General features: G+C 36.5%; 3 protein-coding genes across 4 annotated transcripts; all 3 read left to right on the top strand.

Annotated features, from left to right (window-relative positions):
* Positions 1-415: 415 nt before the first annotated feature.
* LOC133740926 (uncharacterized) lies at positions 416-5785 on the top strand. The gene is made up of 5 exons (XM_062168859.1): positions 416-448; positions 607-689; positions 4539-4670; positions 4808-4880; positions 4955-5785. Exons 1-5 carry the CDS (start codon positions 446-448, stop codon positions 5678-5680), a joined length of 1017 nt encoding a protein of 338 aa, XP_062024843.1. The 5' UTR covers positions 416-445; the 3' UTR covers positions 5681-5785.
* LOC133741259 (uncharacterized) lies at positions 1448-2575 on the top strand. Of its 2 annotated transcripts, XR_009861755.1 has the most exons (3): positions 1450-1617; positions 1713-2347; positions 2424-2575. XR_009861755.1 is itself a non-coding variant. In XM_062169193.1 (2 exons), exons 1-2 carry the CDS (start codon positions 2190-2192, stop codon positions 2566-2568), a joined length of 303 nt encoding a protein of 100 aa, XP_062025177.1. In that variant the 5' UTR covers positions 1448-2189; the 3' UTR covers positions 2569-2575. The 2 variants fall into 2 exon arrangements, 1 of the variants encoding a protein (XP_062025177.1); XM_062169193.1 differs by having other exon boundaries at positions 1448-2347.
* A 1391-nt stretch (positions 5786-7176) lies between the features above and the next one.
* Positions 7177-8405, top strand: LOC133737095 (uncharacterized). The gene is made up of 2 exons (XM_062164717.1): positions 7177-7249; positions 7326-8405. Exon 2 carries the CDS (start codon positions 7365-7367, stop codon positions 8403-8405), a length of 1041 nt encoding a protein of 346 aa, XP_062020701.1. The 5' UTR covers positions 7177-7249; positions 7326-7364.
* Positions 8406-17584: the final 9179 nt, after the last annotated feature.

Here is a 17584-nt window from a genome sequence, read left to right as displayed (position 1 = left end):
GAGAAGCACCGCGTTTGGGCAACACAAGGGGGAGTGTTTAAGGAAATCAATCTTTTATGTGTTTGGCCCAAACTCTAGGTTACTTGACCTAGTGGTAATAGGATTTAATTAGAAGGATCTAGAATCCTAATCAATGTAGAATTCCTTTCCTTGTATGATTGAGATTCTATGCATTGTAATCCTCTATATAAAGAGGCCCCTATTATCAATGAGAATACACAGCAAATTCCTCTCAATTTCAGTTTCTCTACAACAACACTCAATTTAACCTTTTTTTTTTTTTTTTTTTTGTCTTCTTCTTAATTTTCTCATGAAAGGTTTTCCGGGCACCTCCAGAACGCAGTCGACCTTGCTGAGTCTACGACTCTACAAGAAATTGAGGAAAAGGTTCCCTCGCACCTCCAGAAGACCAGAACAGGAGAGCAAGGTCAACAGCAACTTCGCCATGGTAATCAAAACCCAACACTCTAACTCTTCTTGCTCTTCTCTACAATTTATTCTCTGCAGATTGTCGGATCCCATAAAAGTAACTCCAACTCTGCCTCTTGTTTGAAAAAGCTTATAAATTTATAATTGCTTCTGTTTTGTTTGGTGGTGACGGTCCAGACCCAGACACAGTGCGCTCACTACCTGGCTTTCATTTCCTGTGACCCCACTGTGGTTCCCAACCCTGACACTCCCTGCAAAAGGTTCTTCTTCCTCTTCAATATTGCCATGCCAAGAGTTCTTTTCAATAAATCATCATCCTATGCTTTGCTAATGCTTGAGAAGTTGAGACTGAATGATTGTTCCTCACTTTTCTTTTATTTTTGGGGAATTTGATTCTATACCCAAATTGACACACCTCTTTTAGAATAAACCCAACCATAAGAGTGTTTTAATATACACCCAAATCAATTAATTTTTTTTTATGCAAAATAAAAAAACCTATTAAATAGAATAAATAATAAAACTCAATGTTGTTAAGAATTACTAAAGTTGCCACTATCAAATTTCTCATTCACCTATTAAATATGATTGATAATAAAATCCAAATTTGTTGCCGATGGAAGTCGATCATGAAACGGCTGCCCATAGACGTCGCCCAAAATTACTCAACCCTTGATTTCAGCAATTGAAAATTCTCCTCTGGGTTGGAGGTTACGTAATCTCCATATTGAAGAGTCTAATCTGTACATTCAAAGCCGGTGTCAATATCTCTACAAGCTTGTGATATAAATGGATTGCACAATCAGAGGTTGGTGGGTTGCCTGTGTTCGACAGCATATCCGATTGGTACGGTTGATGAGTATTGTGGTTGCTACCTATTCAAAAGGTGTGTGTGCTCCTGACGAAGAGGTTTTTGCTATTTAGTAGGTATGATAGACTATACAAGTTCTTGATTGCAGGTTTTTGTTTCATCTTCTTGTTTCTCAATAGATACTACAAGTTAATTTTGATGGCTAAAGAATACACCCACCTGGAATTTAGGTGCGACCTTCTCAAGTTTGGATGTGTTATGACCGACGAGTTAAGGGCAGATATTACTGAAGTGAAGCTTGATCTGATAGAGTCCACACTGTTCAGGGATTTGTTTAGAGCTTTTTATGAGCGGCAAATAATAGACTCTGCTTGTAGGTAGTCTAATAGTGACATCATTTCTCTTTTAAAATGCTTTGACAAGGAAAAAAACTCGTTTCAGTTTGGGGAAATTACTGGTACCATATCTGTAGGTGACATTCCAGAACTGTTTGGTTTGAATATTGAAGGTCGTGAGATCAACCTTAACCAGAAGAAGAGAAAAGGGGATTCTGATTTCATTAAAAGACGATTCCCTGGAGTGAAAAGGTTGTCCAAGGTGATCCTGGAGCAACTAATCAAAGATGTATCTAAACTGAGGGGGCTTGAGAATGAATGTGATTTTGTTAGGTTGGTTTGTCTCTATTTTTGTGTAACACTATTTTTCTGCAATAGTGGCAATGACCTTAGCTGGTTTATAGTTCCATACATAGAGGACCTAGATTCAATGTCTCTCTATGCCTGGGCACCCGCAGTGAAGAATTACTTGGACAACTCCCTTTGTTGATAGATATATGACGTATACCACAATTAATGCTCTACCTCTATGACAACATAATGTGCAGCATGGTGAAATCTCAAAACGCTTGGCATTTTTGAAAGATAAGGGTAAATCAATTATTAAGAGCAAGATGATATGGAAACATGTGAAAAGAGAAGGGCAAGTGAGTCTATTTACGTTCAATGTATCAAACAAAGACACGGACTTGCTTACCTGGTTGGGAAGGAATAATGTTCATCATTTCCCTATTATTTCAAGCAAGGAATGTCCTAAACAAGATCCTTCCAGGTAATTATCTTGTTCCTTACTATCCGCACTCCTAATGTGTGTGTATGAGCTTATTCATTTGTTTTCTAATGTACAGTGTGGACAACGGGATTGCTGTGACGTACATTATCAAGCGATTATCGGAAGGTCTTGAATTAGAGTCTACCTTTAAAAAAGGTGCCATGACTCAGCAGAGAGCACATGTTTTGGGAAGGTTCTTAAGTGACAACAATGACGGTTAGGCTCATCTTTGTGAAAAGGAGTTTGGGAGGGACAGGAATGCCATTTGGAAGGCCTTTCATCAGTTTTTATGTCTTTTCTGGAATGTTAATGATTGTGGATGCTTAAAGTGATCGTATATGTATTTTTTGTAATGTTTGAGAATTTGTATGATTAAAGTGTGTTTCTTAAAACACGATGGATCGTGTGGAAATCACTTTATTTCTGAATAATTTTTTTTTTATGCACAATTAAACAGGGTTAATGGGGTGAATAGGGTTGTCTTTACGTTGGAGGCAATATTATAGGAAAGTCTAGTAGTTTGTGATTTTCCCTGGGCATAAGGGGGGAGGGTCGTGAAGTAGTTTCATATAGTATAGGTAGCAGAATGCATTTCCTGAAACCGGAGTTATAGGTGCATAAGGCATTTGCTGGACGATTTACGTACAAATTGTGAACTTTCTGGATAATAGGTACCTAAATTAGTTGCGTATATTAAAACCCACTAGATGTTAAACACCTGAATGGTAGGGAAATTTATCAATATTACCTAGGGTTTATGCTACCAAAGTTAGTCAATATATGTAGCACCTGAATAGTAGACAAAATTATGCAATTTTACCCACGGTTTATTGTACCTAAGTTATTCCCTGATTGATAGTCACAAAATGTAAACTCATAAATGATAGGTATCTAAATCACTTGCGAATGTGAAAACTCATACGATATTTGACACCTGCACGATAGGAAAAAGTACACAATTCTACCTATGGTTCATCTAGAGATACCCAAAGTAGCAAGTGAACGAACTGTGTATTGAGTGGTGACGTGTGAGAGTATTTCATAAAACTTAACTAATGGAATACAACAACACAACTAAAACACATAACTTCCATAGTAATAGCTGACATTTCATACGAGACAAAAGACAAAAGGATATTTAATCACTACATGATAGGAATACCTCCACAAAAGGATGTTTAATCAGATTGAGAAATCTACGAAATCTAATAGGAATATCTACACAACCACATCTACTTTAAAATAGCAAATATAAAGATCAAATCTGAAAGGAAGAGATATACAATAATTAAGACAATTAATCTTTTTAAATGAGGAATGTCTCCACAAACATATCTCCTAAAATATGGCATCAGTTACATACAATAATTAAGACAATTAATCACGTTGACATATTTAATAATAGGATTATCTACACAAACATATATATCTACTAAAAAATGGCAAATATATAGGTCAAATCAGAAAGGAAGAGATATACAATAATTAAGGCAATTAATCGTTTTTAAATCAGGAAAAATAAATTGATGGTATTAAATTCTAATTTGTGTTTATAACTGATACCATATTCAAATTAAAAAAAAAAACACCTATATTTGAGGAATATTTTCCTGCTTCGACGAGAAGGGTAAAATAGTCAAACTAAAAAAACGAGAAAAAAACTTAATTATAGACTTAAAACCTATACGGTAGGTTTAATTATATGAATGGGTGTAGATTAAAAGAAAACATAGGATTGGGTTTCTCTTAAAAGAAGCTTCATTTTTTGGGTTTTTTTCTAATTTTCTCTTTATTTTTCTTCTATAAATACATGAATGAAGTTGCCCAACTATTGCTATCGCTCTGAGATTTTCGCTATCCTTATTCATGAAAATGTAGATTCCTTCTGGCAAGTATTTATGTTTGAAGCAACTAGCTAAGTCAACTCAGTCAAATTTAGCTTGTTCTTCAAATCCTTAGATCTAGGTGCATTTTTTAGCTTTACACATCTTACCTGTACATTCCCAGAGCCAACAACCTCAATGAAAGATGGAATTCAGATTTTTTTCTCATTGAACAAAATCTTCAAATTAATTGTTAAGGTGAAAAGCTCTGCGAGGATTCTCTACTTATACATCATCAAAGGATTCTCTACCTGCAATTGACTCATAACCCGTGTTACTAATTTGTTCAATGGTTTCATATAGTGTAGATGTCAGCATCCAGGACCAAAAGGGAATTGGTTATGTTTATCCTGTAAGGACATCTTCTGTTGTACTAGTGTGAAGGGACATTTTAGGCAGCATTATCAGGAGATAAAGCATTGTCTTTGTGTCAACTGCAGGTAACTGTTACAATATTTTCTACAAATTGCAGGCTCAAGTTACAATATTTTCTACAAATTGCAGGCTCAAGTCTTTTCTTTTTCTTCAGTGATTTATTATAATTATGTCTTCTGGTTTTGCTCACCTTTTGAAACAGCACAAAATCAATTTACTGTTGCTCCTGCAGTAAAACTCTAGATGCGCAAGTGATCCAACAATTATGGGTTAAGGTGAGCTTTTTCCTTCATTTTCGGTTTATGTATTGTCCACGTTCCAGTCATGCTCTTACATTTTGCAATTTTAGGGTCGATCCACTTCATCCAAGCTAGAGAGCATTGATGCAATGATTGTTGATGTTATTGATCTCTTGTCTAAGCCATTTCCCAGCATCAATGTTCATCCACAGTTGGATGCTCAGTCATTTGTAGGCCAGGATGAGCTTGCATTGGCTAAGGAGGGACTGCAAAAGATCTTTGATAAGGGGTTAATAGCCGTAGCTGATCCCAAAGTGCAAGAAAAGTTTCTCCTTTACTCAGCCACACTGCTATCAGCCGAGTCATGCCCCTCAGAATTGAAGGTTAACCTCTCATCATTCAGGTGCAATCTTTCGGAGGAAACCTCTGCTTTCATCAAAGCTCAAGATGAGTTGAAGGTGGCCTCAGACTTATCAGCCTCAATCACTCAGAAGAAGTTCGTGATGTGGCAACAAAATTCAAAGTGTGATGAGGTGAAGAAAGAAATTCTCACCTCGGACGAGAAAGTTGCCAACTTCAAGGCCATGATCAAAGAGTTGGAATCACAAATAAAAAGGTTGGAAGCTTGTTTAGCCACAGAAGAGAGCAACAGAGCAAAGATTGATGAAGCTATCGATTCCATTGAGAAACAAGTCACCGCCGCGAGAGATGGATTGGTCTCGGACTTGGCATATGTGTCTTCCATGGAAGGATCGACCCAAGCAGCTAACGAGTTAGTAGCTCGAAAACAGTCGGACTGGGATAACCTGAAGCTTAGTTTTACTAAGTTTGCATGATGCACTTGGCCTAATTAAGCTGTTGTTTGTATTTTGGTGGGATAACCACAAGTGTCTACATGAATTCCGTGCACATTCCAACTTCCATCTCTTTCAAATTTCAATGCATTGAAAAAAAAAAGAAGAAGAAGAAGAAAGCCTTCAGAATCTAAGTGGTCACCTCACAATAACGAAAGCAGGTTTTGGTATAGTTTGTCAAAGCGTCAAACAGATGGGTTGTGCATCTGAGTTCTGATTATTGACAAGCATGAATATAAGAAGACAAAGCTTGCAAACAAAGGTATACTGCTATACTTTGCATGCAAACAAAGGTATACTTTCCTTGCAAACAACTTTATACTTTGTAACTTTGTTCACCATCAAACAAAGTTCAGGTGTGAGTCTATAGTTTGGTCACTTTGATTTCCTTCAAACCTCCAGAACAGCAAGCTAAACTGCAACTTGGCCATGGTAATCAAAGCTGACTTTAACTCTGGCTTTTCTCTTAAGGTTACCTATCTACAATTTCTTTTCTGCAGATTGCAATAAGTAATTTGGGTTTTGTTTTGTACAGAGCCAGAAACAGTGTGATCATCACTCGGCTTTTTTGTCCTGTGATCTCACTGGCGTTCCCAGCCCTGACACTCCTTGCAAAAGGTTCATCTTGGCCCATCTTTTATTAGTGTCCTCTGAAATTTATATACTGCCATGCCATGAGTTATTTTCTCTAATCGTCATCCTATGCTTTTCTATTGCTTGAGCCTTGAGATTGACTAATTGTTTGGTATCTCCGAAAGCAAGATTCCCAATTGATCATTCCACTTCATGTTGTAGAAATGATTGTTTTTTTATAAAAGCCGTCCTTTAAGAATATTCTCTATTCAGAGTTTGTGTATCATTTTTTCTTTTTTTCTCTCAAAACACATGGATGAAGTTTCCCAACTGTTACTGTTGCTATGAGATTTTCGCCATCCTTTTCATGTAAAAGTAGATCCCTTCTTGGAAGTAGTTGTGCTTGCATTAGCAAAGCAACTGGCTAAGTCACCTCAGCCAACAATGTGCATGCAGTTAGCTTTGCAAATTTACATGTACATTAGAGCCATCAATTGCTAAACAGTTTTGATGAAAGAAGGAATTCAGTGTTTTTCTCATTGAACATATTCTTTAAATAGTTATAGTCAAAAGCTCTAGGACGATTCTCTACCCTTACATCATCAAAATATGAGTACCTGAGTTTGAAGAATACCTCATATTACTAATTTGTACAACAATTTTCATATCATGTAGATGTCAGCATCCCCAGGCGAATTGGTTTTGTTTGTCCTGTAAGGACGTCTTCTGTCATGTTAACAGACATGCTACTGAGCATTATAATCAGACAAAGCATTGTCTTTTTGTATACTGCAGGTAACCATCACAATGTTTTCTACAAATTACAGGCTCATGTCTTTCTTTTTCTGCAGTGATTTAATATGAATATGTCTTCTGTTTTGCTCGATCATCTTTTGAAACAGTAATAAATCAATTTGGTGTTGCTCCTGCTGTAAATATCTAGATGCTCAAGTGATCCAACAATTGTGGGCCAAGCAGGTGAGCTTTGCCCTTGATTTTTGGTTTTATGTATTGTCCACTTTCCAATAACTCATACACGTACTCGCATTTTCAGAGTCGATCATCTTCAGCCAAGCTTGAGAGCATTGATGCAATGGTTGTTGATGTTACTGGTCTCTTGTCCAAGCCAATTCCTAGCATCAATGTTCATCCACAGTTGGATGCTCCGTTGTTTGTTGGCCAGGACGAGCTTGCCTTGGCGAAGGAGGGACTCCAGAAGATCTTTGATTGCGGGTTAAAAGCTCTAGCTGATCCCAAAATGCAAGAAGCGTTTCTCCTTTACTCAGCCACACTGCTATCAGCCGAGTCATGCCCCTCAGAATTGAAGGTTAACCTTTCATCATTCAGATGTAATCTTTCGGAAGAAACCTCTTCTTTCATTAAAGCTCAAGATGAGTTGAAGGTGGCCTCAGAGTTATCAGTCTCAATTACCCAGAAGAAGTTTGTTGTGCGACAACAAACTTCAAAGTCTGATGAGGTAAAGAAAGAAATGACTGCCTCGGACGAGAAAGTTGCCAAATATAAGTCCATGATCAAAGTGTTGGAGGCACAAATCAAAGGGTTGGAAGCTTGTTTAGCCACAGAAGTGAGCAACAGGAAAAAGATTGATGAGCTTATCGATTCGATCGATACACAACTCACCACTGCGAGAGATGGACTGGTCTCTGACTTGGCACAAGTGTCTTCCATGGAGGGAACGACCCAAGCAGCTTACCCGTTAGTAACTCGAAAACAGTCGCACTGGGATAACCTAAAAACTATGTTTACTAGGTTTGCAATTGCATACGCCACCATGAGTCGACATCCTACTGTGAAGTGGGCTCAGCAGCCTGATACGCTTTACATCACTATTGAGTTGCCTGATGCCGAGGACGTAAAGCTTAAACTGGAGCCTGAAGGAAAGTTTCTATTCTCTGCTACAACTGGAGCAGAAAAGACACCTTATGTAGTTGATCTTGATCTCTATGACAAGATTGATGTGAATGAGAGTAGGTATACTGTTGGCTCGGGAAATATCTTTCACCTAGTGAAAAAAGCTGAAAATAAATGGTGGAGCAGATTGATAAAACAAGAAGGAAAAGCTCCTGGGTTCTTGAAAGTTGATTGGGATATGAGCAAGTCCATGAATGAATGAAAGAGCCTTAATGCTCACTCATGGAATAAAAACTGTAAAGCTCATATATACTCATTCTATTATAGTCAAAGTAATTTATTGCCTTAATGAGTACTATGACAAGACTAATTAAAAAAATCAAATTTGAATCATGCTCATAATGTTACAATATATTTTAACTTTCGTGAAGTTATGAATCTAGAGCTCTTATTTAACCTATATGAAATTATCAATTATACAAATTGATCTTTATGACTAAGTATGACATACTTAAATTTCAATGCTCGGAATATTGTACAAATGTAAATGTGTCAATTGTTGTTCCTTCATATTATTATTCTTAATCTTTATCTATAATTTGAGCATATGGAATTGGTTCTACTATTATCATGTGAGGTAAGATTTATTGAGAATATCGATCATAGTTTTATTGGTATTACTCTAACCTTTATAGGAATTGAAGAAATTCATCTCTTTATGCAAAGCACACATGGTCTCACCTATGTGATTGACACATCATATTCGATATACATGGTGCATGTAGATGAGGTGAAGAAAGAGTTGGAAGCACAAATAAAAAGGTTGGAAGCTTGTTTAGCCACGGAAGAGAGCAACATGGCAAACTTCAAAGTATGATGAGGTGAAGAAAGAAATGGTCGCCTTGGACGAGAAAGTTGCCGACTTAAAGGCCATGCATGATCAGAGAGTTGGAAGCACAGAAGATGGTTGGAAACTTGTTTAGCTACGGAAGAGAGCAACAGGGCAAAGACTGATCAGGTTATCGATTTTATCAAGACACAAGTTACCAACGCGAGAGATGGATTGGTCTCGGACTTGGCACAAGTGTCTTCCATTGGGGGAACGATCCAAGCAGCTAACCAGTTAGCAGCTGAAAAACAGTCGGACTGGGATAACCTAAAGACTAGTTTTACCAAGTTTGCATGATGCACTTGGCCTAGTTAAGCTATTGTTACTATTTTGGTGGGATAACCAAAAGTGTCTACATGAACTCCATTTACTAATTATTGGGAGTATATACATCCAACATGGGAAAAATGGGACATTGCTAGTGGGTTTATAAGGGTTTGGGCCACTCCATCCATTGCCAAGAAGAAGAAAAAATGCAGAGAAAATAGAGAGACTATGCTACTGTTTTGATCGAAATGAATTGAAAAGGGTTACAACAGCAGCTTATATAGTTTCTGGACACGTGTACAATAGCTGTAGATTTGGTAAAAATGCGGCAAGTTTTTACTCTCTGTTAACACCCCTCCTCAGCTTGATGGGAGATTTGGAGCATCAAGCTGCTGCAAAGAGTGAGTATGCTGCGAAGAACACAGACCTTTGGTGAAGATATCAGACTTGATGCTTCAACCAGGAGGAATGATTGGCATGGAAGTACAGGGATTTGGTTGAGCATTCTGAGAGTTGTTATTTGACTTCTGTTTATCTCTGCAAATTTTGGCAATGTGTCCAGGCCTCCTGCATATTTGGCATTCCACATATGAGCTCAAAGCAATATTCTGAGGCTGAGAGTTTCAATGATAACATCTTTGTGCAGAGTTTCTATGATCTTTGAAATTTCCAGCAATCTGAAACTGTCTTGTGTTATTTTGTAAGAAGCTACCATATCGTCGTGATGAGAAGCCCTTATTCAAATTCTGAGAGTTGCCCTGTTGCTGGTGCTGGTGCCGACCATTATACCTTTGTGCTCCATAGCTAATTCCATTACCATAAGACTTTTGCAGTCCTTCACTTTGTGCAATGAAACCAATAGGTTGAGAGAAACAACAATAAACATTTTGCTGTGTGGTACTGCTGTATGGTGCGGACAAATAACCAACTGGAGATGCATTACACACTGATGCACTGTTAATCAAATAAGCAATTGGAGGCACACAAGATCCAGGTTCAGAGACATAGGTACCATTGCTCATCATACCATTATTCATCATTGCATTGGCGTTGAATGCAGATTGATATCCAATAGAGGGAGATAAGGCAAGTGCATTTATAAATCCAGGATTGAAGGTCATTGTGGTGGATGAAGGCACATATCCAATTTGGGTAACAGGACTAATAGCAATAGTGGGGGATGCATTATGTACATTAAGATGGGAAAAACCAAAAGGTGTGGAGTGAGCACCAGAAGTAGGACTAAGCACACCAGAAATATATGAAGACTGATGATTTATATGAACATTTGGAATAGCAAATCCAAAGCTTGACATCATAGTATTTTGTGGTTTGACATATCCAAAGTGTGTAGTGGAGACAGTAGGTGAAGTAATATAGTTATGGACACTTGAAACTCCCGGGATCATATTAACATTATGATAGTACCTGTCACCGACTGTGTGAATTAAAAAGGCCTCTGCCTTGATTCCTCTGATGAAAATGTCCTGTAAAAGGCAAGTTGTAGGATCCGTGAGTATGTGTACTGCCATGATGAGATTCAGAAAGTGGATAGGCTTGGTTCCTTGCAGTTTTTGATGTCGTAGGAGTAGAGGCAATGATCTTTGGTTCTTGATCAAGATCAGCTTCAACATCTAAGAGTAGTGTACGAAGTTTTGGTAGAGATGTAGCTATTTCTCTAGTACGAATGATCAATCTGATAGTTGCGAATTCAGTAGGTAGCCCATCCAAGATCAAATTCACCATTTCGTCATCAGGAATGAAAACTCCAGCTAATGAAAGTTTATCCCGAATAGCTTTAAACCGTTCCATATACTTGTCAATGCTATCTTTACCTTTCTGAATTTTCTGCATAGAGGTCTGGAGCTCGAAAGCTTTTAACTTTGAAAGTTTAGCATATCTCTCCTCAAGCAAAAACCAAACTTCATTTGAGGTTTTACTCCCAACAATAAATGAAAGAGCATCAGATGACAATGTAGCAGCTAGTAAAGTAATCAAGGCAGAGTCATTCTTCCTCCAATCCTTATACTCTTGTGTAAGCTCTGGCTCTGGGGTAAAACCAGCCTCATGTGCAACTTTGTATTGTGGCGGACAAGGGACAGACCCATCAATATATCCCATTAGGTCACAACCCACCAACATTGATTCCAACATAAATCTCCAAGATACATAGTTAGAGTCATCTAAGCTTACTCTAATTAGATTGGTGTAGTTGGAGAGAAGACAATTCTGTAGCAAAGTGTTCTTATACATGATTCAGGATAGCACTGAAGCAAAAATGTAGTTTCTTGAATGTAGAAATACAAAAACAATAGTAAAGCCTTAGTCCAAAGCCTGGAAATTCTTAGACACACTCTAGACAAGTCTATTGCAAATCCATGAAACCCTTGTCAATCAACTATGAACAAGCAACAATCTTCCATATCAAGAATCTTCATTAAACAATAGTGGTTCTTCTGTAACTTTTCTATAATGCTTCTTCAAGAAACGAACAAAATTTATCAATTAATCTTGCAGACCAATAGAGTAGACCAACCAAGAATATCACAATGGATGCTAAACAATCAGTGTAGAGATAGCAACCAACAATGGAATTTTGTAGATGACAAGAAGCTCAACTATCAATGGATGCGACTTGCTACACCTTTTGTGGTATTAATGTTACTGATATTGCAAACTCTAACAACGTACAGCACAACAATATCTCATCATCTACTTCCATATATGTCCAAATCAACAAAGAATAAGCATAATTCGATCAATCATCACTTGTTCAGCATATAAAACTACTCGTCTCAAATAGAATTACTGATATAGCATGATTCAAGAACCATTCTAGATCGAAGAACCTTCTATATTGAGACAAATTCAAAAGTTAGAACGAGAAGTAGTCCAACTGAGCTAAGATTGAAATGCACACCAGATGTTCGACGAAATAATTGTGAGAGATCTTCAGAATTATCTAGGGTTTTGTAACCTCAAGAACACCAAATTTCACAGAGCTTCAACTTTTTTTTTTTTTTTAGAGGAAAAGCACAATCAAACACTGGATATATGAAACCAAAGCTTCGAAGCTAAAAGATCATAGTAAATTTCAACAATTATCTTCGAAAACTAGTAGAATCGAACTTCTTCTTCAAAGTAAAACTTATCTGAATCTTTGTAGGTAGAGAACTTAATTGAATACGGAAAGGCTTGAATTGAGTATGATACTGATCTTGAAATCTTGTTGATTAAACCCTAGGTCACCAATCAACCTGGCTTTGATACCAAGAAAAAATGCAGAGAAAATAGAGAGACTATGCTACTGTTTTGATCGAAATGAATTGAAAAGGGTTACAACAGCAGCTTATATAGTTTCTGGACACGTGTACAATAGCTGTAGATTTGGTAAAAATGCGGCAAGTTTTTACTCTCTGTTAACACTAATCACCTTTTTGGGTTTAGTGTGAAACTCCATTTAGTAGCATAAGTTCCAACTTCCATCTCTTTCAAATTTCTATCCAACGAAAAAAATAAAAAAAAAAGCCTTGGGAATTTAAGAAGTCACCTCACATGAACAAAAGAAGCTTTTAATATAAGCAGTCAAAGCGTCAAACAGATGGTTGTGCTTCTAATTATTGACAAGCCTGAATATCATAAGAAGACACTGCTTGCAAACAAAAAGTTTACCTTGTAACTTTTTTCACTATCAAACTCATGGAACTGTTTAAGGTAATATTTTGCTCTACGCTTTGTTTCTGTATATTATAACTTGATATTTTACACTGGAACGCGACGTGCTCTCTCGGGGCTTATAACTCAATGGTTTGGTTGGTGTAATTCAAACATTGTGCTCTCACATGGCTTCGCTCTCCTCTCATGCCATTGTCTTTCCAAAGCCTGATACTCCCTACAAGAGGTTCCCTTTATTTGTTTTTAGTTCTCTAATCATCTGATTAATTATATTTCTTTCGACAAAATTAATTTATCTAAACCCAGTCTTTTTTGTGTATTTTTTTTTCCTTCTCTCTTTACTTTCAAATGAGTAATTGGTAGTGGGCCGGAAAACAAAGATGAATAAAAGCTATGTAGTATTGTTAAAACTTGCAACTTGAAAATACAAGGACAAAATGTGGATTGCAGTGCACTGATCAATCCTTACTGGGCAGCAGAAACCAAAATTAATAAACAGAACACCAGATTTTGGTTACGCAGTGAAAACCTCAAATATGAGATTAAAAACATTGCGGGGCTCTTACTCTTGAGAACCCAAAATAAGAATCATCGTATTCAAAAGGATATGTTCTTTTACAACTTCAAATAGCACTAGCTCGGCTATCTTGTTTAGACAAAAACTAACACACAATTTGTCTATCTTCTTGAACTCCTTCAATTTGAACGATGACCAAATCTTGTTCTTCCTTCTTCACAGTCTCTCTACTGATCTCAAGAGAGTTTGTATATGCATATGAAAACATGATCAATAACACTTACACATGGACCAAGTGTTTGACTCTTTTTGAAAACTCAATCTCAAACTAACATGCAAGACTCTATCAAAATTCTTGCCTCAAAAGATACACCCCTCTGCCATGCATATATATTTTCTAAATATATATCAAGCACCAACGGCAAAACCTCTCAAGCAAAGATTCTACCCTAATTGTCTTTTAATTAGGAAAGTAACTTTCCATATATGAAATCCAATAAATCTTAAAGAAAATCAATTAGGAATAGACAAGTCCTAAAAACCCTAAGGCATCAACAGCACGATTTTAACACTCAGAAAAATCTTTTAAAGACATAAATACATAAAACCTAAAACCTACTTTTCAAAATCGGACTCCACATGAAACTGACTACTGACTCAGGGATTGCAACACACGTTGCAATCCCATGCATATGCAGATGCATTTACCTGTGATTCTCCGAGATCAGTAAAGGGACTTTGTCATAGTTTTGTATGGGAATGCCAACACGACATGTACAAGAATTGTACCTACACAACTTAAGGTGCAAAATGCACTTGATGCATGATGTGGGGCGAGACTGTTTTTTCTTGATCTATCCTTGTGTGGAAAAGATAAAATAAAAATAAAAATAAAAAAAGACTTATGATTGAGACACTGAGAGAGCGTTTTGGTCTTTCACAAAGTCAAGTCATGATACTCTAAGAATGCGATTAAAAAATATTTGAACAATCAGCTGCAATGTGAAAAACAAGAGTGGAAAGTTTTATTCCTGTTTGAATTTAGTTGTTTCATTAAAAAAGTTTGTGCACGAGTCCTGAATCATATATGATACATATATATAGTTGTAAGATTTTGTGGACTTATCAATCTCTATTAGGAGTGCAACAACTTGTATAGTACATTATACATATGCATACATGTAAGATTCAAACTTATATTTGGTATCAGAGCCATTCTGCTCAATTAAGAATCAAACTTTGGTGATTTTAAAAAATAAAAAAAATAAAAAAACTTTGCTGCAATTTTGGGCCTTCATAAATTAAAGCCCAGTGTTAATGGTGATAAGATGAAAGCCTACGTTTTCAGCGGCTTTGTTTTCCCGTAAGTTTTCCAAAAACCAAACTCAAAACTTCATCACAACAGACGCGACCCCAAATTGATTTTCTAGGATTCTTCGATTGGGATTTTAATTGTAGAATTTCCGCCTAAATTCTAAAGCTACAATTAAAATCTTGAGAAGGATTCTTTTTGCCGAAGAGTTTGCTTTCATCTTGTTGCCATCGACAAAATTTTTGCAGTACAATTTTGCTTTAAGGTACGCAGTTGTACCAATACTGAAACCCATAAATTTTTGTTCTTTTACAATCAATATTATAGATGTTTGGATATTAAATTGGGTTTGATGATAGCCTTGTTGAGGCCTATATATGTGATTGCACTAGATGGTTGATTGATTTTGAGTTTTGATTGAGTATATGTAGACCTGTAAATGAACTGGATTTTGATCTGGACCCGCTCCATATCCGTGGCTATTGGACGGGTTTGGATCGAAAATTTTGATCCGTTGATCCGTTAATGATCCGAATCCGTTAACCTATTTAACGGATCAAATATGGATTTAAGTCAATCCGATCCGTTAATGATCCGGCCCGTTTTTGTAATAATAAAATATTATTTTTTATTAATATATTATTATTTTTTAAAAATATAAAATATAAAATATAAAATATGAAGAATTTCTAATACAAATTTTTTGTAGAAATCTAAGGGACAGTCCACCACCCAAGATTCCAAGAAGCATTAAGAATTTTGATAACGTAATTTTACTTGTGGTGATACTTTTCATGTTGTTTTAATATTTTATTAATATTTTGTGAGGTATGATGATATAAATTTAATATTACTATTTAAAATTTTAAAATATTTGAAATTATAAACGGGTCTGATTAGTGGATCGGGTATCCGTTAATCCGGCAGATACGGATTTGGATCGAACTATCAATGATCCGCCGGGTTAACGGAGCGGGTTTGGATCAAATTTTTTTTTAAGTAAACGGATTTGGATTTAGGTCGATCCGATTCAAATCCGGTCCATTTACAGGTCAAAGTATATGTTTTCTTGTTGCTGTGTTGTTTACCTTTAGAAAGTCTCAGTCTCATGATTCATTGTAAAGCTACACAGTAAGCCTTCATTCATAAAACTTGAAACACTTAAAATTTTCTTGATCCAGTTTAGTTATTTTTTATTTTTTTACATATAGTATTGTCAATAGCAATCCCATGTTAAAAACTTTAATTAAACCTGAGTATTGGATCAACATCTTGTGACATTAGTCTCAGCAGCTGGAATCCTTGCTCCCCATAGGAGGTTTAAATGATTATGGTTCCTGAGATAAATGTCAGCATATAACAGGCTTTAAAACTTGCCTCCAGAAGGTGTTGTGAACTGTCTTCTTGCCACCCTAAGTGCTGACATGTTCTAAACTACCTATTGTTGAGTTTTAGATTCTAGGTATATGATTAAGTAAAAGTGTCAAAAGTCTTTTTGCCACCCTAGGTAAAGCATGACACATTCATAAAACATTCATTCAGGCACTGCATTTTTGCCTCTTCAGCTAAATTATATATTGCTTACTAATAGGTACTTTTAAATTCAGTTATGAATATGCCTTTTAATTTCAACCAAATTGAAACCCTTAATTGTTCAAACTTCAAAAGATGGAAACAAGACCTAGAACTGTGTCTAGAATACTGTGATTATGAGCATGTCCTCAATGAAGATCCACCAGCTGAACTGACACCCACTAGCACTAGGGAGATGAAAGATAAGTATGCTCTTTGGCACAAACACAATAGGATGGCCCTGGTTATTATGAAGAAATCTATGTCAGAAGCAGTTAAAGGTGGTATTCCTGAAGCAAAACTAGCAAAAGTGTATTACAAGAACATTGAGGAGAAATATCAGGTATCCGATAAAGCTGAAACTGGGGTACTTATGAATGCTCTTACTGGTATGAAATTTGATGGGGTTGGTAGTATCCGGGAATACATATTAAAGGGAACAAAAATTGTTGCGAAGTTAAAGGCCTTAGGAATCAAAATTGATTACCCTTTTCTAGTTCACCTCATCTTGAATTCACTACCCCCTCAGTATAGTCAGCTAGAGTGTAACTACAATACTCAGAAGGAGAAGTGGAGTGTGAATGAACTGATATCTATATGTGTTCAGGAAGAGGACAGGATTAAGAAAAGAAAAGGAGTGGTGGTTCATTTGGTTAACAAGCCTCAGTTTAAGAGAAAAGCCTATAAACCTCACTATTTAGCACCATCCACCTCAAAAGCCACAACAGGAGCTTCTCAGGGATCTAGCAGTTCTAAGAACCAAAAATCTAGCTTTGTTAAGTGCTTTTTCTGCCGCAAGCCAGGACACGTTAAGAAAGAGTGCAAAGGTTTTAAAGAATGGCTGAATAAAAAAGGTAATAAATCAATTTTTCATTTAGAAACTAACCTTGTTAGTGTGTCTTCTAGCTCTTAGTGGTTTGATACCGCTTCGCCAATTCATGTAATAACTTCTATGCAGGGTTGTCTAAGAAAGAGGATTCCAAGCAAGGATGAGGCTAGGATTAGCTCAGGGAACGGGAACAGAGTAGCTGTGAAAGCCATAGGAGTTGTTAGACTTATTTTCTCTAGTGGTTTTACCTTAGATTTAGAAGATGTGCTTTGTATTCCTTCTATGCAAAGAAACTTGATTTCAGGATCTCTTTTAGTCAAAAATCATGGCTGTACTTTTGTTGGCAATAATAAAAGTCTGGATTTCTTTAAAAATTCTGA

This window comes from Rosa rugosa, chromosome 3 (assembly GCF_958449725.1).
Source record: "Rosa rugosa chromosome 3, drRosRugo1.1, whole genome shotgun sequence".
NCBI classification, from domain to species: domain Eukaryota; kingdom Viridiplantae; phylum Streptophyta; class Magnoliopsida; order Rosales; family Rosaceae; genus Rosa; species Rosa rugosa.
This window is presented reverse-complemented; position numbering and strand designations above follow the sequence as displayed.